Source organism: Doryrhamphus excisus, chromosome 15, assembly GCF_030265055.1.
Source record: "Doryrhamphus excisus isolate RoL2022-K1 chromosome 15, RoL_Dexc_1.0, whole genome shotgun sequence".
Lineage (NCBI taxonomy): Eukaryota > Metazoa > Chordata > Actinopteri > Syngnathiformes > Syngnathidae > Doryrhamphus > Doryrhamphus excisus.
This window is the reverse complement of record NC_080480.1, coordinates 17,490,594-17,514,153: the sequence shown is the minus strand read 5'-3', so window position 1 is coordinate 17,514,153 and position 23,560 is coordinate 17,490,594. Positions and strand designations below refer to the sequence as shown.

The window sequence follows — 23,560 nt, the reverse complement described above, 5'->3', positions numbered from 1 at the left end:
ATTGACCCGTGATTGACAGTCGTCTTCCTCTTAATTAGTCAGTCCAAGTTTGACACGTGACATGCGAGCTATCGCCACCTACAGGACTTGAGCGGACCTCAACGTGAGGTGACAGCCATCAAATCTCGGTTGTCAGATTGTTGCCGATACTGTAAGTGAAACTCCAATCATTAGCTTTGATGTTGCGTTCAAGGTGAACTCGTACTTTGCGTGATTTTGAGAACCACGACCTGACTGTGCTCACGTTGAGGTTGTTGCGCGTGAGGTTGAACATTTGTAGAAAATACGAGGGGTGGTTCAGATGCCTATGGACTCTTAGCGCTAATGCTACAAACAACGTTAGCATTGTGTTCCATGATTGACAGCAGCCTTCCAAAATCGAAACTTACGAGAATTCAAGTCGAAACTAACGACTTTTAGACGCACAGGGAAGTCATTCGAAACGAAGTGGACCTTGATTGAAAAGCGAGTCCACTGGGAATTGGTCCTGAAAGTACTGTATCTTTAAGGCGCATGTGTCAACATTTAGCATCCATGCTAATGGTTTGCTTAGCAAGGTCAGCTGGTGGAAGAAGTCCAAGCGTGGCATCGACATCACGTCAAGCGCATCCTCGCCATGTTTCTATACGCTAAACCCGACGCCGGCCCCCTGCTGCTGAACAGCTGCCCCCGCCCCCCCCCCTCCCACTCTAGTTCCCACGGTTACGGTGCTCAGGTGCCGTTCGCCTGATGTGTCAAAGGTGTGATTTAATGCACTAGTTAGCCTTTTCCCGTGCACGCGGCGCCACGCAAGGCTACAGTACAGTACAGCATGTGGGCGGGACTTAGCGGCTTGACACGCCGATGCCAGGCGCGCACACGAGCCGACACGACCGCGGTTACATACGTTAACAGACACACAACATCTGGGAGTGCACACTTTGCAGCAGCATTCCGGGGCGCTGGCTGCCTTGCTCAAGGGCACCCACATCCCGAGGACCGTTTTCTCTCCCTCGTGTGGGAATCAAACCCTCAACATCCTTGCAAAAGTGAAGCTATGTCAAACACACACCCACATTAAAAAAAAAAAAAAAAAAAAAGCAGAAGTGGTTCTTACCGTCTTCTACGGTCCCCGACGATGATGATGATGGTGGTGGTGGTGATGATGATGATGAGAGGAGAAAGAGGAGATGTCCGAAGGAGGCGATCGGGAGCGACGAGGGAAGATGATGATGTTTTGGAGGAGAGAGGAAGAAAAAAATAAAAAAAAGGTGGAAGACTGAAAAGAATCAGCGCCGTGGCAACGAAGCTGCCTCTTCCTCCTCCTCCTCCTCCTCCCCCCTTCTCTCTCTCTCTCTCTCTCTCCTCCCTCCTCCTCCTCTCTTCGTTCCTCACAGAGGAGTCAGAAGGTGTTTGGCCAGCTGCTTAGGGATGGAGGAGCGTTTATTCCCGGCTGCACCCCCCCTCCCGGTCCTGCTGGAGTAACACTTCACCCGCCTCACATCGCCCCCCTGGTCCTACCCCCCCATGCAGCTCCACCCTCCCATGCTGGGCATACCCCCCTTCCCCCTCCCTCTGATGTTAGAGTTGAACTCTTCCATTTTTTGTTGTTTTTCCATTTCCTTACAGCAGCCAAAGCTTCACACACACACACACACACACACACACACACACGCACACACACACACACACACACGCACACACACACACACACACAGCAGCCAATGACGGCACGTTACGCTGATGTGAGTCAATGTGAGAGATGATCTAACAATGGCAGGAAGGAAGATGAGGGAAGCCATTGCTGCACCGCTTCCCATTATAAATGGGGAGTCGGGGGTGGGGGGACGGGGGGGGGGGGGGACAGGGTGCTACGTCAAGATGAAGAACATGAACCTGAGTTCTTCCCAGCATCACGACACGGTTGAAGACATCTTCTCTCCGGTGTCCTGGTTGCAGACTAAAGTGTTCCAAGTCGGAGGACGAATGAACGGAGAGGAAGCAGAGCGCAAGTGGGTCAAACGCTGCCGGAGCCAGTAGAGGGGGGGTGCAGGAGAGGAGGAGTGGGAGGAAGGAGGTGTAGAGGCATCGACACAGGAAGCGGTTGATATCGACGCCCCCTCAAACCTCAAACTCAGGTCCACATAAGTGGTTGTGGACCAAACCGAAACCGAAAGTAGAATGACGGATGATGGACATTCCAACCTCAGACATGGCTTTCCTCCATTTCTGCACATTTTTTGTTTTCCGTCCACACGGTTCTCACCTGGAAACGGCGAGACGGGCGGATTGGTGGTCAGGATGCCGCCTGGACGCCCCCCTAGAGGGGTGTTCATACGTCCGACCGGTAGCAAGCCCTGGGGAAGACCCAGACCCAGGAGGAGAGACTATGTCTCTCAACTGGCCTGGGAAGGCCTCTTGAGTGGGAGACGTTGGATGGGTGGCCCTGTCAACCCCCCCCCCCCGGACCCCACTGTCCCCCACCCTAGAGAGGTGTTCATACATCCGACCGGTATCAGGCCCTAGGGAAGACCCAGACCCAGAGGAGAGACTATGTCTCTCAACTGGCCTGGGAAGGCCTTGTGATGGGGAGACGATAGATGGGTGGCCCTGGCAACCCCCCCCCAGAGAGGTGTTCATACATCCGACCGGTATCAGGCCCTAGCGAAGACCCAGACCCAGGACCCGGAGGAGAGACTATGTCTCTCAACTGGAGTGGAAGACGATGGATAGGTGGGCAATGGCAACCCCCCCCCCCCCCCATTGTCCCCAGAAAACTCCCATATTGGGGCCTTTCTTTGTCATTTACATGCTGTCCCATGGTTTCACTTTCACTTTCAATCCTCCCCGGTACTGCAGGTGACAGTCTCCATGCTTGATCTCCGGCAATCTGGGAAGACAATCCGTTAATCGACAGAATGCGAGAGGATGTAGCGCCATCTAGTGTCAGCATAAATGGGTGCTTTTGATTTGAAGCTTGCTTTGCGCTGAACAGGAAGTCAGCGTGTAGTTAGAGCAGCCTATTAGGAATGACGCTGCTTTGTCATCTTTAAGACGAAATGTGCTCATTGTGTAACCGCTGGAATTAAATTATTATTATTATTATTATTATTATTAAAAGTTGCACGTGTAAAAATGAGTCGAGGAGGCAGAGTTCTTTTTTTTTTCTTCTTCTTTTTTTTTTTTTAAAAGAGTAAGTCTTTAATGTTACAAGCTACATTTTACATTTCTACAGCAAACCTTTAGTAAGACTAACAGCCAGTTTGTAGGGAAAAAGAAAACAGAACAAGTGGATGAGAAATTAAATATGTCTATATACTATATATATATAATATATATATAGTATATATATATATTCAGGTCAATATATTTTTTTCCATTAAATAAGCTTAAAAACATTTCATCCTTTCACACGATCCGTGTGAAGTATAAATTACGTTAAAGCACCATTTCAACAAGGATGAGGGGGATTCCAATAAATAAGCGTGACAGTACAGTGGTTGTCGTGTAAGGCGGAGATAAACACACGGACGACGGGCGACGCCCCCGCTTCGCTCGGAACGACAAAGATGACGGGAATTATGAGAAAAGGAGAAAAGATTGTCACCGTTTGGACTCTTGTCCAGACACCTTGCACCTTCCCCTGCATCCGCGCCGGGAGATCGGGACTGCGTACCCGGCGTGGACATTTACTTTACAGTGTACAAGCCTGGCGTGGACAGCGGAGCCTCGGAAGGAAAACACCGTCCCATCCGGGAAGCGGCTGATTTGTTCCCAAATAACAGATCTGGAAAAAATGAATCCAGACCTGGGGCTGACATGTTTTCACCAGATGGTTCTCAGGGCTTTGAATCCATCGCAACGGTTCAGGTTGTCTTACAAGACGTTTCGCCTCTCATTGTAGCAGGCCCCATCGGTTCATGCTTAAAGACTAGATAGGACAGCTCTAGTCTGTCCTGAGGACCGTAGACCAGACTTAAATCTGAGGCGATGGCGTAGGATCCAACTTTAAGAGGACACTTTGCTAACGTCATGAATTCCTTCCAGGCTGCACGGTGGACGAGTGGTTATAGCACAGGCCTCACAGCAAGGACACTTGAGTTCGATTCCACCCTCGGGCATCTCTGTGTGGAATTAGTGTGTTCTCCCCGTGCATGCGTGGGTTTTCTCTGGGTACTCTGGTCCCCCCCCATTCCAAACCGTACCCCGCCTCTCGCCCCAAGACAGCTGGGATAGGCTCCAGCTATCCCATAAAACCAATTAATTTGTTCCAGAATATCAAAAATGTCACCTTTTTATAGTTTTAAAATTACCGTTTTACATGCAGAAACCAAAGATGCATATAAATGATGAAGGAAAAGAAATAATTAAACATAAAATAAATTACTTTTACCTTCACTGAAGACGTAATTGTCGCCAAAGACACGATATGGCGGGCGAGACCAACACAGACACCACCTTCCTGTTTTGCCGTGAGTTATTTCTTCAGTTCAATAGTGTTTCTCACTTCGAGGCTGCCCTTTTCTTCTTCTCCGCTGCTGCAAAACACAAGAAAGTTGCAAATGGCAGAACTCTGACAAAGAAGGCGAGAAATAACTCACGGCAAAACAGGAAGGTGGCGCCGGTGCTGCTGTCTTTGTGACATTCAATGAAGGTAAAAGCGAGCTAAAGATGTTCATCACTTTCATTCATCATTGATACACATTTAGAATTGTTTTAGGGGTGTAAAACTATAAAAACGAGTTTTGCGTGAACATTTGGGAGACTTGTGGCGTAGCCGTGTGGTTAGCAAAGAACTAGAGTCTGTGGAGCAGAGCACCGTGCTGCATGCTAACCAGAGGCAACGTGTTAGCATAAACCGAAACATGATTTATTCGCTAAGGTCTCACTCGTGTGAGGCTAAAGGACATTGGTTGAGATAAGGTGGAGCGAGGCAGTGGTTTGGGTGAGACCGCCCTAGTTGGTCTCACCCATGGACCGTTCCAAAGCTGGATTCAAAGCCCTGAGAAGACTAATTTCTAGACCAGGGGTCAGCAACCCGCGGCTCCAGAGCCGCATGTGGCTCTCCAGCCTCTTTGTTGCGGCTCCCTTTGCAATGTTTGAATATTTTTTAGCACCCGTGTGGTGAAAATGCACGTCTTTGTTATGAGTTTACAAAAATCCAACTTTGTGTGAGACCATGAATGCATCCTGACTGAGTTCTGACTGGTGACTGAATGAGCAGACAGGATGCTATCCAGTTCTCTCTGACAGGTTAACATGAAGGGAAATGAGTAATACTTTGAGTTATTTGAGTTATTAATTATTATTAATGAGTTATTTGACAATTCTAAAAAATAAATTAGAGCTCATTTAAAAACAAAAGTTTATCTCCAGTACTAGCAAGAGTACTCCAACTCGTCTTTTTTTTTTCCCTCCAATGTTGTTTTAAACATACAATGTTTTGCGGCTCCAGGCTATTTTTCTTTAGTGGGCAAGTGGGTGAAATGGCTCTTTTCATAGTAAAGGTTGCCGACCCCTGTTCTAGACCAATGACATCATTCAGCTTTTTAGCTCATGTCATCCATGGGGGTGTTCTCCAACCGTATTCCACTTGAACCAAGTGCGCCGTCGTTCTCGTTCCGAGGATCCGCTGTGGGTGCTAAGCTTGGACTCAACAGTACACGTTAGCTCGCTACTACAACACACTCACACGTACAAACAGTGCCAAAAGAGATTATTGTGGATATAAAATGGAGGATAGACCGTTTGGAAAAAAAAGTCTTGATCAGGCAAGACGGAGGCACAAAGCTGCCTTTAAAAAGAAGAGCCAGCAGGTCTCTGATGGCCACGTCGCTGTGGTGGTCGGCTGATCACCTCGGTGAGGCTTAAGTGTCGTGGACACGTAACTTGTGGTCGCAGATATCCGCCACGCTTTCACTCTCTCTCTCTCTCTCTCTCTCTCTCTGTGTGTGTGTGCATTGTCTCTTGTCCAAAATCAACACCAAACCATCAAAATATAATTTAGAAAAAAGCTTTACAAAAACATCTCCAGTGAGTCCAGCAGCTGAGAATCAGTCCGAATATTGGAGGTCCAAGTCGACCGTACCGTCTGTCACGACTAACCTGACCCTCTTGGGTTTAGTGGAGCCCATGGAGTGGGATGTTGGTCCATAGTGCGGCACGTCTTGGTGATCACCAGGCTGGTTCTGATGATGCCCGTCCCTCTTAAAATGTTCCTCCTGACCACTTTTGAGTCCTGAAAACCCCCCCAAGGAAAAGGAAGGCGGGTTGGATAGCTGAGACCCACAGGGCTCCAGGACCAGCCGGCCCTGTGTTCCGGAAGGTTCCATCAAGCAGTGGTAGGTGTAGTTTGTCGGGCCGAGACCCGGATAGCCTTCAGGCCCGTCCCTGAGGCCCAGGGTCAATGAGTGGTCTCCACTGAAGTTGAGTACGTAAGGGGGGCCTTGGGATCCGTAGGGGAAGGAAGCTGATGCGTGACCCTTGTTTGCTGGTGCCGGCGTGCCCGGAGGAGTACCGTGGACCACTGGAGGACTGCTGTGATGAGGCATCGGAGATAGCGACGACCCGAAGCTGAAGTCGAAAGGGTCCTGCTGAGTGTAACATGGCTGGTTCTTGTCCGAGCCCAGAGAGGTAGATCTCCCGTGTGTGGAGCTCTTGTCCTGCGGGGAGGAGTACCCGTCTTTACTGGGGAAGAAGAAAGGCCGTGGCAGCGTGGAAAAGTTCTTGTACGCCGCGCTGTTGTCCTCGTGTTTTTCAGAGGACACCCTGCTCCGACTGAGCGGATGATGCAAAGAACCGAGTTTGTTGATATGAGCGCCAGACCTGATGGGGTTGCCAGACTGGCCAAAAGAACCTTTGTGGGGACACGAGTCGCTTCTTTCGGTCGCCGCCAACTTTGTACTGAATGTTTTGGGCAAACCAGCATGGCCGCCAGCAGCCATGTGGTCTCTGGAAGGCGCGCTGTACAGGTTCTGGCTCTGGTTCCCTCCCTGAAACTTGACAACCCTGTGGATGACCGTGGAGGGTTTCTCGTGGAAGGTGAATGGATTGTCAGGGGCGCTGGGGGTCTTGGCAGCCAAGCGTTGCGGATTGAGGAATTTGTTTGGCGCCGGTGATGCTGGGATGGACCGGGCCAGGCTGCTCGGGGACACGCCCTTTGCCGCGTTGGGCTGGCAAGTCGGGAAAGACTGGGACTTGCTAGGAATGCTCATGCGGTGGAAGGGTCCCTGTGTTTTGAGGCTAGACGTGGCTCGTGATTGGCTGCCGCTGGGCTTCACGTTGGGGGGGTGCTGAACTGAAGGAAGAAGATTCGGCGACATCGGGGCAGACGTGCCAAACAGGCGTGGTTTGCTAACTACTGACAAATTACTTTTCAAGTCCTCTTTGGACAACCTGATTCCTGGATTCTTACACGGGACCCCTTTTGCCGCAAGTTCTGGGTTCAGGGAGGAAAAACTGAAGCTGGTTTGGGGGGCGTGTCTGTCTTTGGAGAAGTCCTTTGCTTCACAGTCCAGAGAAACCGCATCGTTTTTGGACGAAAGCAGACTGGGGAAGAACTGCAGGTCTTCACCATTGAAGTTATCTCCTGGACTTGGGGGACCGAGGTACGGCGTCTCGGTGGTCCACGTGTCGGAGGGGCTGTGTGAGAGCGGGGTGCTGAAGGGGTCTGTGGGTGGATCCAGCGAACACAGATCGGACGGAGACGACGGCAGGATGCTCTGTGGCTGATAGTAGCCCTCAAAGTTGAGACACTGGAAGTCCAGAAGGTCGTCGCAGCAGTTTGGGAAGGTGGGCTCGCCCGAGAGCATGTTGTCCGCCGTAGGGAATGGAGGAGACTGGGAAGGGGGCTGCTGCGTGAGGGGATTGGGAATGGCGGAAAAGGGAGCAGTTTTCTCAAAAATCTGAGAGGAACACAAACCCTCCGAGAGCTTGGAGAGACTGTTGTCAATCTGCTGGAGGGACTGACTGAGGCAGCTCGCCGACGTCTCCGCCGTAGCGCACTTCGTTTTGTGCCGCTGCTTCCTTCCGCCGCTGTTGACTTCTGCTCCGACATCGGGCGGTATGACGTCGGCATTGTCGTTGGGCGGGGAGGACAGGGACAGCGGGGACAGGGACAAAGACAACTGTGGCGCTTCAGTTTTGAGGAGCGACGGGTTACTGTTGGGGATCCTTTGAGCAGACGGGATCTCCTCTCTGGACTTGCTCAAGTCCAGCAAACCTTTGTTTTGCTTGACCGGAGGATGACCTCTGAGCTCTCGCTTGACTTTGGCGTCTATTTTAACGTCACGCTGGTTTGTCTCCTCGTCCGTGTCGTCCACCTCCCAGATGCCCTCGACCTTCCTGCGAAGCTTAAGAACAGGCAAAGAGAGACCATTCAGGTCTAAACCGGTCTCCGGTTTCTGTTGTGACCCACTTTCAAAGCGGCAGCAATTTCTTGTAAATCGATCTTCGGTTTTAGTTCCCTGCACAAGAGATGACGTCTCACTCTGCGTTTTATCTGACGGCAGATTGGCTGCTGAGAGGATCTCCACATCGGGTTTCTCTTTGCCGTCTCGTACGTCCTCGCGGCCCCGCTCTGAATTTGCAACAGCGGAGACCTTCTTCCTGTCGTGTCTTCGCTCACCCCTTTTTTTCAAGCGCAGCAGTCGGCTCTTGGACTTTTTGCTGGCCTGCACGTGAGCCTGAGCCGCCTGCATCTCCATGCTGAGTACTGACACGGAGTCCATGATGGCTTTGATTGGATCGTTGTCCAAGTCCTCTCTCTCTTCAATTTTTAATGCCACGTTTGCCAGTCCATCACTCTGCATTTCCCAGACTTTGCCCCTCCGACGCTTGAAACGAATACGGAAATTAAGCGCGGGCTTTTTCTCCTCCAAATCGCTTTGTTCCAGGGTTTCCATCTTGGCCTCTGCGGGAGAGCCTTCCTGCGGGTTGTCAGCTTCCTCCGTCTGACCGTTTGTGTCCAGGTTGACCGTCTCTCGGCGGGGATCCCTGTGCCGCACCTCGGATTTTAATTTGGGAACTTTCCTTTGCTGGACTTCGGGACCTCTGGGCCGAAGAACTCTGCTGAAGTGGTTTTGTCTCGTGACCCTTTGAGACTTCAGCCTCTGGATTTTTGCTCGCATTCTGCTTTTCCTGCCTCGTTTGGAACCCCTCTTGGCTTCTAAACCCCATCTGGGGTCATGTCTTTTGTTGCTGGGGGATCCAGGGTCTACTTTTTGGTCTCCGTCTGGAGCTGAAGCCGCACTTTCTTCCGGCTCCACGGAGCTGCGGAATGTCCGTTTCTTGAGAGGTATGTTGGACTGCGTGTGCGCCTGGGGGTGGGCAGGGGGGTGCCGGCTGCTCGGACCGTTGCTTGAAATGTGCGACTCGGGAGGTAGTGCTTGGAGGTGGGCGGCGTCCAGGTGCCGGTCCGCCGGTCGGGCGTGGGTGCAAGCTTGGCTGGAGTCGACTGACGCGGCGTCCGCACTGCTGGAGTTTGAGTTTGCCGCCGTCTTTTCTTCTGCATTTGTTTTGGACCATCTGTCCTTCCTCCGCCGCCTCCCGACACCTCGTCTGTATGCATGGTTTTGCGCTTGTCGGGGGGGCGAGGTAGAAAAATGGCGCTGGAATTGCCCGGGTTTCTCTTTTTTTAAAATGTCCGACAGGAGGACTTTAGCCTGCTTTAAGATGATATTTTGATCAGGTTTGGTTCCCGCTTGTTGGCTTGGCGTACAAGCGGTCCGCAGTAAAGCAGGGGGTTCGTGTACTTTCACAACTTTTGAGTTACTTTCCTGATTGGGCGCCACCTTACATGCGGGTTTGCCGCCTGGTTTGGCAGCACTGACGGGCTTTCTCGTGTCTTTGTGTTCTTGGCTCGTGCCGTCCTGCTGCTGCGGTTTGCATGTTTCTTCTGACGGCGTCTGGATTTCAATGACCTTGTTTTTCCTGCTTTCTTTGCACAGGGAAGAAGAATCCACCATCTCGCTGCTGTGTCGCTTGCGTACGTTGACGTGATCGACGGACTTGAAAAACATCTCCCGCACTCCTCGGTTACCTTCGGCGGTGCAGGTGCTCGGCGCCGGGCCTTGCTTTGGCTGAAGTTTGGACTCTGGCAGCGGTCTGAGGCCCTGGAACTGCCTCATCCTCCCTCTCAGCTCTTCTCTCGTGTCCTTGTCCTGGGAGCTCTTTCCAGGCTCTTCACCGCGAGGAACCGATATCCTTGTTAGGCGGACGGTAAGGTATTGCTTGGGTGATATTAATGGATTGTCTGCAGCCGTCTTACTGCCGTCTGAGACACCGTGACCGATGTTGGCGGCGGAGATGCGAGGCTCGCTCTTAGTCTTCATTTCAGAGTCTGCTTCCTCCATCCTGTCCTGCTTTGTTGCACTGGAGGTTTTGTCTGAGACGTCAGGGTGGCTCGTGGTGTTACCGGGTGCCGTTTGATGCCTGAGGGTGGTCTGATCTGTGCTCTTGGTTCTGGACGAGCTCCTCAAGGGGGCAGACTTTGCTTTCTTCCTCGGATGGGACTTGGAGGGACCGAGAGCAAAACACTTCAAGTTGACCGGGCCGCCGTTTGGGCTCGGCTTTGGCTTCACGACCTCCAGCTGCTGCAAAAGGGATCTCTCTTTGCTTTTTGGATCTTTACAGATGAGCAAAAAGTCCAGCGAGTGGCGGCGAACTCTGATCCTCAGGTCCCTTATGACACACTGTGACGGGAGAGGAAGTGTCCGCCGCTGTTTCCTGGTACAGGCCAGTTTAGAGGATCGCATGTGCTTCTGTCGCCTCCACTTCTTGGTTTGAGTCAATTTTCTGTTCTTCAGGGCGTTTTTCCTCATCTGATGGGTGAAGGAATTCCTTGAGGGGATAGCTAGGAGAAAAAGACGACAAGAGCAAAGAGGTTGGAACAAAAATTGTCACATGTCAGAGTTTTAGTGAGCCAACAGCTTTTGATTCACGGACTTTGCTTAGCAATTATGTGAAGCGGTGAGTATTGACGAGACAAATCCTCAAAGGATACCTGAGTGCAATCCTGGAATAATGGGCCTGGAGGTAAGGTGGCCCTTCTCTCGGTGATGGCGGAGGTATCGCTCCCGGAGGCGGTACTTTTGGTCCACGGGGTCCTTTGTTTCCTCACATTCCGGCTGCTTCCCTTTGTGTCTGAAGTGACCCTCCCCTTTTCTGGAGAAACACGGTTCAATTTAAGCCTCAAATCGGACAACTTAGAAGCGGACTCAAGTGGTCCGTTTGAGGGACCGCGGAGTAGAAATTGTGAGCGGACGCCTCGCCCACCTCTCGCAGGTGCAGCATTCGCACATTTCGTTGCCCTCCCCGAAAAAGCTGGCGCCGTAGTAGCACGTGATCTCCTCCCCGGGGGAGATGGGTCGAATCACCTCCACGCAAGCGCCGTTCTTCTCACCGGGGACAAACTGGGCGGGTGACATGAGACAAAAGAGTAGATAGGAAGCAGTTAACTGATGCCAATGCAAACATTTATATTTATCACAGTTCGAACTTTGCTTGGATTAATCTTTGGATTGAATGAAAATGACATCATCAAGCGTTTGTTTACCTTACAGTTTGGCTTGCAGTCTTCCAGCACGGAGCACAAAGAGAAGAGAAGAGGAGATTAATCCAAAATGAAAGAACAAATGATTTGACTCACTTGACAAGTCCTCTAAAGCAAAAGGTGTCAAACCCCATGTTTCCTTCCATCACTAAAGCGGGTCATTTAGTCATTGTCACCTCCTTCAAATTTGTGTGGTACAGGTTTTTGTTTTGTGTCAAAACACACACTGAAGCAGGAGTTCTCCAAAAGCTCAATGTCAAGGACAGGTTAAAGGTTTGCGTGTGGGGAAGATGCCAAAAACATGCATTTAAAAACATATATTCGTAGCCAAAGCATTTAAAAACACTGATTGCTGCGGCTGAAAAAATATTGATAAAAATACATTTGCACACACTTCTTAGTAATATTGTCCAGTATGTTCAATCTGTTCATGTTTGTTTCAAAAGTTATGTTGAAGCAATGGAGCCCTAATGGACGCCACTATACGACAGCAGCCAGCAGAGGGCGCTGTTACATCAGTCAGACTTATGGGTTGCCATAGCAAAGAGAGAGAGAGAGAGCAACAGCAGGTGCAGAACCCTTTCAAAATAAACCAACAATGACCATTTCATTGTTGGGGGGAAAAAAAACTTCAGTTTAGGATTTTTCTGCCGTGTATTTCATCGCTAAGTCAAAGCAGCTCACCGTGGTTGATGAAGGCGGCGGGGCCGAGCCACAGCTGAGCGCAGCGCTTGCGCGTGGAGTACATCACGCTGAAGTCGTTAACCCCCGCCCTCAGCACGGCGCTGTCGGCCGGGCTCAGCTCGGCGATGCAGCCCAGGAGGACCTCCACCCTCTCGCCAACAAACCTGCCCCGGGCAACAACAACACAAACGCATGCGGCGTTCAGTGACAAACACTTTGGTCACTTTGTGATAGTAGCCTCTAAAAAAAGCCAGCGATGTGCAGTTGGGTGGGCTTGTACCAGTGTCTGGTGGAGGTGATCTTGGCTCCGTTGGTCTCTGAGGAATATCGGTCACATGACTCAATCTTGACACCACTTTCCAGGAGGAAGGCACCTAGGTAGCGGTACACCTGCAAACATCACGCCCACGTTAGCTCATCAGTTTCAGACTTGAGTGTGTGTGTACCAACTTTTTCCGCTAGGGCCCCACACACACAAAAAAAAGCATATGGGGGTCCACTTTGATTGAAGTTGAACTTCCCTCTAATGATTATCATCATACCTTTTAGCATTGTTAACTTAAAAAACATGAAATGAGGCAACTTGATAAGCATTTTAAATTGTGTCACAATCAAAGTGCACATAAAATCCAAAAGCCACAAAAAAGAAATCATCTCAGTTGCACTTTTCCACTATCCATGATAACAAAAACAAAAAAAAAAAAACAACAAGGAGAGGACGCACATGTTGCCTCAGCAGCTCCTGACGGTGGCCCCCCAAAGCGCTGAAGTAGTCGCCGGCTAGCTCGCCCACCGTCAGTGCCTCAAACGTGGCCTGGAAGTCGTGCGTGCGTTGGAAGCGTAGCAGCGTCTCCTTCAGGTTGCCCCAGCGCCGCACCTCTGGAGGGGGGCTACACAGAGAATACCGAAAAGGGAATTACACGTTTACAGCACGAAAGCATCCATGATGAATTCAAGACACGATGACGATGAACAACACTGCAACACAACGCCATTGTTACATAATAATATAGTGACATCGAGTAATTAACACAGTGTCTGACAAATGTGCAGTGACAGACATGGCACATTATAGTAAGAATACCTGATGTTCATTTTGTGGGTGCTGAAGCCCAAAAGAGGGTCCAGCACCAGGCTGGTGGCCAGGTCATCTGTGTCACACAGCTCCTTCACACTCATTCTAGTGCAGCCGTCCATCGCCTCCCACCATCAGCATGCTGCAACAGCAGAGGTTAAAGGTTACAGGAGGAACAGGAGCAAAACAAGGGGGTGAGGGGGGGGGGGGTGCTGTGGATATGTCTGCATTTTAGATGGTGCACAATGCATTGGCAATGCATTAATTTCAGTGTGCTGACGACACATATCCAAGTTTTATTCAGCACAACAAATCAATAGGGAAACATATCGATTGTAGTTCTTTACATATCCAGTGTACTTATTACTAAAACAAAGTACACTGTGCTTTCGCACTCGTACCAAACTATCAGCACTTAGTCAAGACGGATGGTAAATAAAGTGTCAAGAGTTCATATCGACTCGAAACCCGCGTTAGCTTAGCACGTCATTTTGTCGACTAGCTTATCAGCTGAGCAGCTGCGGTCAGCGGCTAACATTCTCCGCATCACATCATCTCTGCTGTTCAGCTACGGAAAGCAAACGTGTGCTCCGGCATGCGTGCAAGCGCGGCGTCGATGTGGCGCTCCAAAACCTACCTGGGAGTCTTTTCTGGTCAACGAAAGTAGCGTCAGGTGGAGAGTAGATCCCAAGCTGCTCGCCTGGACAGTTAGCCTAGCCACATAGCGAGCTAGCGAGCTAGCTAGCTGGTTGGCTAGCTTTCCGCCCTCTTGCTAGCTCGCACAGCAGCAGATTACGAACACGTACGCTCTGCGTCACTTCAGGAATGTACTGTTACACTGTAACAAGTGCTGACCCCGTAAGTCTGGAATACAAATACGGGCTATGCAAGCCAGTTGTATAAAAAAAACACTTAAAACGTGTATATTGTTGTTGTTTGGGGCAGGCTAACAAACGACTTAAAAAAAAAAAAACAGCTTCGTCTCGGGTAGTAAAAGTTGATCAGCGCCGTGCAGCGCAACCGAACGTCATCTTTGGACACGCCCACCTGGCACGCGATTCGTTGGGTTCAATGTCAATCTGGCAAACAAACCCAGCAGTCTCATCATCGGCTCCTAGGATTGGTGTAGAAGCTTTACGAGGCAAGGAAACGAGGACAGTAGAGTTACCTCCTTTTGGCAACAACACACGCGTTCCTACACCAATCACGGAGCTCTTTACTAATCGGACAAATAAACAAACTATGGCAAAAAATCCATTGCAATTGTGCAATTTGCGCGAGGATTAGTGAGCGGATTAATTCAAATATATGTGCAGTACACCCATTACTCATATTCTGCCTCCATCTATTTGCAACATTTAATCGTTTTAATGTACACACATAAATGTACTGTACACTTCAATTACTGCATATAAACAAGAGGTTCGGATCGGTAAACAATGTTTAAATGTTTTTTTCTTGTTAAAAGCTCCCATTTATCACCTATCCATACATGCCAAACAAGTTAAACCTTTGTGTCATGCATTGCTAAAAGGCACTGTAACACTGTAAATCACAAAAAAAAACCCACCCAGACACCATTATACAAATTCTATGTATATTTTAATTTCTATGCTTCAACGGAGACAAATTGCAATAGATTGAGAACTAAAATACAAAGATTATTGTTAGTTTCACTTTTTCTTTAAATATTGGAATCATCTGATGGTGTTGTAAGTAACATATCCAGTGACAGGACATGGTGCAAAACATCCCTGATCCATTTAAAAAAAAAACCTACACCAATACAATTCTATATAGAGATCAATTTGTCAGTAAAAACATGGAGGATTTCATAATAATGGTCAATGTGGAGTAAAAAAAAAAAACAACAACAAAGAAGCAGATGTTTGTACAGCTATGGAGATGGAAGTGGACCATTAAAATAAATGATGAATAATAGTTTATCACTTTAACACCGACTTGGACTGTAAAGTCTCTCTGCACCTTTGGAAACATTCAGCATACGTTTTTAGCAGTTCTTTCAAAGTCAAGAGTTGTTTTTTTTTTGTTTTGTTCCTGATAAACGTTTTGACTTCCTGAGTTGATCTCAGTGGATGGAACAGGTATGCAGAGTGTCACACAGCCGATCGTTACTGATGCGAGTTGAAACCCTCGTTAGCGGGTGCAGGAAGTTTTTACAGAAGACGAGGACAAATGAGCAGTGAGAAACCCTGAAATACTGCAGAGAGATATGTTCCATGGGGAGCAACGACACCCTGTTTGCCTTATTGACTCCATGCATGACGGGGGGGAGGGTTCAAGGAGGGGGCGGGGCAAGCATGGATGAGAATTCAGTCACGTGATTGGTTGCGTTGATGCTTTAGTTACATGATGACTGCTCGTAGGTTACAGTATGGCTATCGTTTCCCACCCCCTCCAAAAAAACAAGATGAAGACGAGTCAGTCGTGCTTGCGGATGCTTCTAGGTTGTCATGGTAACCTCCGCCATGTTGAAGTGTTCTTGACTTCAAAAGGGTGGGCGCACTATCCACCAGCTTCCTCGCCCTTACAGTAACATCACTGATCAATCGGGTCTTATTTGGTATTAACAACATGGCACGCGCCCCCCTGTGGCTCCATCAAGCAGCGAGATGACATAGTTCAAACAAAAGCGAATTTTTATTATTTAATCTCCGCAAACTAAAAGAAAGGGAACATGTTGATTTGGCATATGTACAAAATAAAAGTATTTCACATCCATGACTGGGCTCTTAAATGTTTTAAAAAGGGAAGTTTTTAGTGAATCGGCTGATTCACCCACCATGTGCTATGTGCCCCCCGCCCCATCACCAAAACACAGCATTAAAAATGTAGCAAGCCTAAAGAACAGCTCAGTTACCTCTACGATGACAGGAAAAAGAGAGGACGAGGTGAAAGGAAATAAAGAAAAGTTTCTGTGACAAAAAAAAAAAAACAAGACATGTTTTCATTAGAGTAAGATGTAAAAAATAAAATAAGGTTTAAAAAAAAAAAAAAAGCAGTGGACTGATTGGGGAGGGGCGGGACCCTGCGGGGAGGTGGGAGGGGGAGGAGCCAGTGGGTGTTATTTCTTAGCCTTAGCGGCCTTGGCGGAATTTCTTGGCGGGGTGACAGGCCTTCCGGATCCCATTCCCGCACCTCCTGCGTATGGATACAACTTCTTGTCTGCCGGCTTCAGAATCTGGAAAAAGGTTAGCGTTTAGTTTAGACACAAAACGGGAAGTTGGAACTCGGCGGTCGTCGCCTTCACGCTAAAAAGGCCGCAACATTGGGCAACCCTGCGCTACCCTGGGAAAGCGTCCGAATCCCACCTCAAGTCAACGTTAGCAGGATGAACGACTGATTGAGTCGTATAGACATAACCAATCAAAAACTGCCCAATCAGAGCTTGTACGGTCTGCGTCATATTATATGAAGGAGCACGTGGAACGAGCTTGTGTGGCGTACGCTAGCTCCTCCACACACAAGCACGAACCAGGCTTAACCGACCCCACGCAAACACACACCTGGAAGGAGCACATGAGTGTCTCGTCCACGCTCATCATGGCGCCGGCATTGTCAAACTCGCCGCAGTAGTTGGGAGCAGAGAAGAGAGTGACCAGTTGCCTCTTGGCGAAAAACTCGTAGCCGTCTTCCACCACCTTGGCAAGGAGAAGCACCGTCAGCGATGTGTGTGTGTGTGCGTTATGTGTGCTATGCTATGCTAGCCAGATACCTGATGCGCCCTGCATATTAGGTCCATGTCGTGTTTGTGTAAAAATTTGGCCACCACATCGGCGCCAAATGTGAAGGAGACGCCGCGGTCGTTTTCGCCCCAGCCCAGCACGTCTTTGTCCGGGTCAGCCCACAACAGGTCGCATAGCAGGCCCTGGTCGGGCACGTCTGTGGGTCGCATGACGCGGCGGATCTGCTCCATGGACTGGAGGTCGGGTGAGAGGCCTGGCGAGGGGAACAGAGTCACATGTCACTCGGGAAACGTCTTCCCGGTCAGACGGAAGAATGAATGTTGCGCCGATGAGGCCTTACCTCCATGACAGCAGAAGATCTTCTCATCTACAATAGCAGCCACCGGTAAACAGTTGAAGCAGTCGGTGAAGGTTTTCCACAGTTTAATGTTATACCTTCGCTTGCCTGCAAGAAAAAAAAAACTTCCAGTGATGGGCAACAGAGCAAGTAAAGATGCCCCCCCCAAAAAAAAAAATCTGCTGCACACTCACACTCGTCATAGAAGCCGTAGATTCGATTGATGGACGCGCACTCGTGGTTGCCACGCAGCAGGAAGAAGTTCTCCGGGTACTTGATCTTGTAGGCCAGAAGCAGGCAGATGGTCTCCAGCGACTGCTTCCCTCGGTCCACGTAGTCTCCCAAGAACAGGTAGTTGCTCTCCGGGGGGAAGCCTCCGTACTCAAAGAGCCGCAGCAGGTCGTAGTACTGGCCGTGGACATCGCCTGCAGGGGGCAGCACAGGGCGCTTGAAAGAGCGCCATCTGGAGGGAAGGCGGGCCTTGGCGGGCCTTTGTGAAACTTGCGGTCGTGCTCACCGCAGATTTTGAGGGGGGCCTCCAGCTCCAGCAGAATGGGCTGGCTCAGGAAAATCTCACGAGACTTGAGGCAGAGGCCACGGATCTCGCTCTCGGTCAGCTGCACGTTTTTACCGGGGCGAGAACCTTTGACTGGAGGACAGACAAGATGAACGCATGAAACCACGTGGAACGGGAGGATGACTGTTATTAGCAAAGAGAGCCGGGGAGAAGAGAAGATGATGGTCAGAGGTGACACCTCCCACACAGGGAATGATGTCCAGGCCGAAAGAACCTGCGACAACACAAGCGGACATGTTGGAAGGAAAGCTGTTGTCCGGTTATTAGCACATTTACTTTCACACAACACAGAGGAACCATTGACCACTAAATCTAGACGTTATATTTGACCACGTATGAAATGAAACTTTATTGCTTTGAAATGCAGTACTTGCATTATTATACTACATAATCGAGGGGGGCTCCGATCGATCGGCATCGTGCACACTGATATTGTTGTCGGTGTAGCTTGTTTTTAGGGGTCCGTGGCACATTGCAGAAATAAAAATAAAGTAAACAAAAATTCAAAAATAGAGAAAAAAAAGCACAACGTGATGAGAAGTTGAAATGTTGATAATCAGTCACACCAAGCTTTGTATTTAAATATTTAGAAATAAATACATTAAAATAAGACTAATTTAATTATCTTTGCATTTATTAATATTATTATTGAATACATTTTTGTGCCCTTACTCTCAAAGTGGACACCCACCACTGCTTTAGTGTAAGCTGTCAAAAAGGGACTGTGGATGTAAAACAAGTTAAAAAAAAAAAAAAAAAAAAGAATAAGGTGGTGTTGACATTAATGGATGAGGACATAAAAGACTGCCACTTTCTCTGATGGATGTTTTTTAGTCGTCCGTCTTGTTTGTAATCACTGATTGGATCAATCACACCCCCCCCCCCCACGCCCACACACACGCTAGAGCGCCATGGCACACCATGTGATATCACACTCACACATCACACTGACTGTGTGCCTGATGAGACGACGGGCAGCGTGAACAACCTGTGTGCCGAGTCAATCATCAGACACGTCTTATCTCATGTGACAAACTACGCAGGTCGACTTTAAAAACAGCGTAAACGCGCCACTTCGTTGGTGTAAGTAGCCTCCGTCTGACCTTCCGGCTGAGGAGACACTTCACTTGATGGCTCGGCGTCCATTCCTCAGAGCCAATGTTCTTTGTTTTGTCATTCAGAGCTGGTGATTGCCCTGCTTTGGACAATGTGACTCTTGGGAAGGAGAGACATTAGCGTTGAGGACAAAACTGTCAGTCATTCCTAATGATGTGCAGGGGGGGGAATCTTACAACAGGATGTCTATGCCCTTAAACCATTACACCTTTCTTTGGCCCCGTGGTGGGTTATTTAGAAGTCACACTTGATAACACAAGCAGAAAAAATAATGTTACATTAATGCCCAGTTTGGACTTTTAGGAAAACAATCAGACTGCACTTCCGGAATAACAAACAAAAAACAGACCGTGTACATATATTTATACTGTTATTCTGTATATTTTGTATTTTTCATTCTTTTTTAATAGATGAGTCTGCACCTATTATATGAAAAGAAATTCCTAGTATGTGTTTGATCATACCTGGCAATAAACCCTTTCTGATTCTGAAAAATGTTTCCTATGAACACCCTGGCTGATGGTGACAGAGACTGACCGAGTACAAAAACCGGGATGAAATTTTTGGTGGTCTAAAACAGAATCTGACAAAATCAGCTAATTCTATGAAAGATTTCATGAATGCATTTCCTCATTTTCATAACTATAGTTGTTATAATTGGTCTTTTAATGTGAACTCAACTCCTGGAATCAAATACATTTTGCACAATATTCTCATTTATTGTGATATGCCTTTGCATTTGAGTGCGTCCATGGCACATAAAAAAAAGAAAAGCCACAGGCCGCACTTTGGACACCGCTGCAATAAAATGCCATAAAAATGTCACAATACAGCAAGTCTAACATAACATTGCTCCATGTGTCCTAAATGAGCCATCGACGTAAATGGAGGTCAGTATAGTGGAGCAGCTACTTAAATAGTGAAAGATGGTATATAAATACTGCAGCGGTGCTGCAGGATTAAAGCCAGCTTAGGGCCCCAACACTGCTTACTCCAAAGTTAGCCATACCGCCAGCAGGAAACAGTGAGCTTATCACTGGACAGACACACACACACACGCGGCCTGGTATGAATGTGGACTGAGCAAACAAAGACTTGGACCAGAACAACACACATGCCGTCTGGATGTCTGCATCTCTGAAAAGACTAGCTTTATGTGTAGGTACAAACACACGCACACACATATCCAATCCCAGCAGCTCGTTATCCCGACACTTTTGATTGGTTTTGTCTCTAATTAGAATAATGGAGCGGATTTATATAGCGCCTTTGAAGATAGCCAAAAGCACTTGACGGTGAAGCCATTATTCATTCACACCCCGGGGGGGATAATCTACATGTGTAACCACAGATGCACTGGGGTAGACTCCAACAACAACAACCACCTTCTGGTTACTGGACGACCTGCTCGACCTCCCGAGCCTCACTGCCGCTGGGTTGACTTTTGCGTCCTCTGTGCCCTTGTGCCAATGGTGCGTATGACAAGGTGCGGCGCGCATGGACCGATTGCTTGTTATTGTCAGCAATAAAAGGCAGAGATGCAGACACACATTAAAGGTCGCCAGGGTTACATAAGAGGATATAAATACTGACCCTATCTGCCTTGTTTGTCTCCGCCTGTGTTTAGCACACAACTCTATCATTGCCCAAGTACACACACACACGTATGCGCACGCAGGCAGGCAGGCCAATGCTGGTGTGCAGGCAGCAACAGCAGCTAATAAATAATGGGATGGGAGTCAGCACACATGCCGGGATAACTATTAATGAAAACACACATTCCACATTCAATCTTTGGGACAACCTGCAAGAATGACTACACAATTGGCCGTAACCACACAGACATGGTTCGGCTCCATTCCCGGACCGGGGCCAGGTGCGAAAACCCTGTTTATGGTACTCAAAACCTTATGCAAAAGACTGCAAAACTTCCCCGTAAAAGAAGGTGATGAAAATGGATCCACGATTTGATTATTTGTGTCTTCAGGCAATTGAGGCAAACTGGAATGCACTAAAATAAAATAAATCAGTGCATTAACTTATTGCTTATTGTTAATTTCTCCTGTAGGTTAATCACATAACATCATAACACATAAAATATTAACTGGCGGTTATGTTGTGCACATTTTGGCCATTGGGAAGCCTGAAAAAACGACCATAATCTGACTTGGTCATGCATTATAATGCATCTGTTTACCAATACTCAGACATATATGTACGTATATGACATAATTATCTTTAATATCAGAGAACACTTGCACAAAGACCTGTTTTTTTCCCCTTTGTGTTCTTCATCTGCTGCGCATACTTTAAAGTCAATAGTGTCATATGTCCGGTGGTTCAATACATGTTTAAAAACATGAGATTCAAGACTCATAATAATAACAACAACATCAAAACCCAAAAATCTGTTTTACCCGTCCACAAACAAACACTGAGCTCTGAACACAAATCTATGTTTGTGTAGGGACAAGAGGAAAATGGTGTTTTTAAAATATTAGTATTCCTGCAGCATGCGTCACGGCCAATTCCGTGCAACGAGGGGAAACACTGTACAGTAATCCCTCGTTTGTTACAGTTAACCATGACATGTTCCTATTTCAGGACAGTACTAGCTGAGGTGGCTATTGCCTCATCAATGTAGCGTAATGTTATATATATATTGGGCAAAGTTTGACTACACTTAGAGGACATTTGACATGTAGATACATAATTCCACATCTTTTCTCACTATAATGCAGACTTGGGGCATTAATAATCTGTGTGTGTGTGTGTGTGTATGTGATGTGTGCGTGTGTGGACACCACGTACTCAGCACCTGTACCTAAACTAATAACACACACAAAAACCGAGGAGGAAGTGTACACAAAACATGCAATCAAGCAGGGCCAAACGGGGACGCAAAGTAACATTTAATGCTCCTTCGATGAACAAAACTTGACTACTTTTTCCGCACACAAACTCGCATTATTAGTCTTCATTCTAGCTTTCAACGAGAGCTAGCAACAACATTACAGGATCAGGAAGGGGAGCCGATGATGCAGCCACGCCGTTTGTGTCATTCAGTGGCCTCTAACCCACCTTCGCCCTCATCACAATCTTAAAACGCACATCTAGTTCCACATAACAAATGACACATGTTGTAGTCTTACCTTCCAAAAGACGCTGAATGATGGAGTCGATGTTTAATTTGTCCGGCTCCGCCATTTTCTGTTTAATTCTGACGTTCTTGTGCAGTCACAAGCTCAGATTCCAGTATGGCACCTTGGATTCCACCACAGTGGAAAAAAAAACACAAAAACATATCAGTTAATCCAACCGGAGTCAAATAGAATCATAAAATGTCAAAGTAACGAGTTACTAGCATGAGCGACAGTAACATTTACGAGCTAATCTAGCTAGCTGCTAGCCTAGCCTGTCACACGTCTAAACAAGCAGGATATGCTAGCTTGCATTGTCGTCCATCAAATAAAATCCCTCTCACCTTATGTTCGGATTGTTAACAGTCCTTCCAGTGCGTAAATAAAACTCCCCTGAGCTCAGCCTGGGCCTCCGTCCCCTTCCCTCTTCCTCCGGGAACTTTAAAACAAGGCCGTCGCCGCTTCAAGTGTCTTCGCTGTCGTCGAGAAGCGACCGAGCGTCACGCGATTCTCGAAATATGATTGGTCGGGGACGGATTAGTGGGGTTACATCCTTGAGCCCAATTGGCGGAAAGGTGTCTCAGTCTTCTAAGTATGCCCCGCCCACAAGAGAATGTCAATGACATCAATGGGAAATGCAAAGTGCGCCACCCAGTGTGCACAAACCAAACTGCATCTAAATAAAACGCGGTCGCGACTTCATTGCTGCGACAGCAACACAAAACTACGTCGATTCATCTACCGCCGTAAAAGTTAGTAAAGATGCGCCATCCGGGTTGACAACAAATAAAGGCGTCCTTTCCCTTTAACATCAAAAGTGACGGTTCTGATGAGGAATGACGTCCATGTCACGTTTGGGCGCAATGAAGACGCATCGTCATTGTTAGCACTTTATATGTGCTGCTCTACGTGCCGCACGACGTTTATGCTCACGGTTATTACGAGGAATCGAACATTGTGGTATTGTTTTATTCCACGATGGTCACACACAAAATACCCATACAGTAAATCGGACACTTTATTAGGTACACCCACTCCATCCAATAACACGTGGATAACACCTAAATGTTATAAAGTATTCTCTTCATCTGTCCATATAATTATTATGTATTATTTTTCACTATGCGGGCCTCACTGGACAAACGTTGGACACCCCTGCCCGCCAGGGATCAATTTGGACCACCACAGATCAACTTTAATGTGTGTGGGAAACATTGGCAGCACAAACACATGGCAACAGGCAAAAACAAAACACGCATCGTTTCTAAAATCAGCCTCCCGAGGTGTGTCATCAGTTTCGATGCTCAGGTAAGACGTAGACAGGGTGGTGGTACCCCCCCCCCCCCCAAAAAAAAACAAGTTGAGTCAAGTTTCCTCTGATGATGATTCACTCA

General features: G+C 48.1%; 2 protein-coding genes across 2 annotated transcripts; both read right to left on the bottom strand.

Moving 5' to 3' along the window:
• Positions 1-5,976: 5,976 nt before the first annotated feature.
• Positions 5,977-14,405, bottom strand: kmt5c (lysine methyltransferase 5C). The gene is made up of 9 exons (XM_058048402.1): positions 13,927-14,405; positions 13,299-13,431; positions 12,939-13,104; positions 12,495-12,604; positions 12,215-12,378; positions 11,534-11,553; positions 11,254-11,390; positions 10,982-11,142; positions 5,977-10,831 (listed from the first exon to the last, which is right to left on the bottom strand). Exons 2-9 carry the CDS (start codon positions 13,409-13,411, stop codon positions 6,033-6,035), a joined length of 5,670 nt encoding a protein of 1,889 aa, XP_057904385.1. The 5' UTR covers positions 13,412-13,431; positions 13,927-14,405; the 3' UTR covers positions 5,977-6,032.
• Positions 14,406-14,869: 464 nt separating this feature from the next.
• Positions 14,870-22,691, bottom strand: ppp1caa (protein phosphatase 1, catalytic subunit, alpha isozyme a). Its single transcript, XM_058048574.1, has 8 exons — positions 22,511-22,691; positions 22,179-22,290; positions 17,851-17,982; positions 17,528-17,758; positions 17,337-17,441; positions 17,026-17,249; positions 16,817-16,951; positions 14,870-16,491 (listed from the first exon to the last, which is right to left on the bottom strand). The coding sequence occupies exons 2-8, from the start codon at positions 22,231-22,233 to the stop codon at positions 16,375-16,377; spliced, it is 999 nt and encodes a 332-aa protein (XP_057904557.1). The 5' UTR covers positions 22,234-22,290; positions 22,511-22,691; the 3' UTR covers positions 14,870-16,374.
• Positions 22,692-23,560: the final 869 nt, after the last annotated feature.

Bases quoted from the DNA above. Each gene is read 5' to 3' on its own strand.
- kmt5c (XM_058048402.1), bottom strand. From the start codon at position 13,411: ATGGACGGCTGCACTAGAATGAGTGTGAAGGAGCTGTGTGACACAGAT. The intron at 13,105-13,298 runs GTATTCTTACTA...TTCTCTGTGTAG, and splicing joins ACCCACAAAATGAACATCAG to CCCCCCTCCAGAGGTGCGGC. The intron at 10,832-10,981 runs GTATCCTTTGAG...TTTTTCTCCTAG, and splicing joins TATTCCAGGATTGCACTCAG to CTATCCCCTCAAGGAATTCC.
- ppp1caa (XM_058048574.1), bottom strand. From the start codon at position 22,233: ATGGCGGAGCCGGACAAATTAAACATCGACTCCATCATTCAGCGTCTT. The intron at 17,983-22,178 runs GTAAGACTACAA...TCTGTCCTCCAG, and splicing joins CATTCAGCGTCTTTTGGAAG to TCAAAGGTTCTCGCCCCGGT. The intron at 17,759-17,850 runs GTGAGCACGACC...TGCCCCCTGCAG, and splicing joins GGCCCCCCTCAAAATCTGCG to GCGATGTCCACGGCCAGTAC.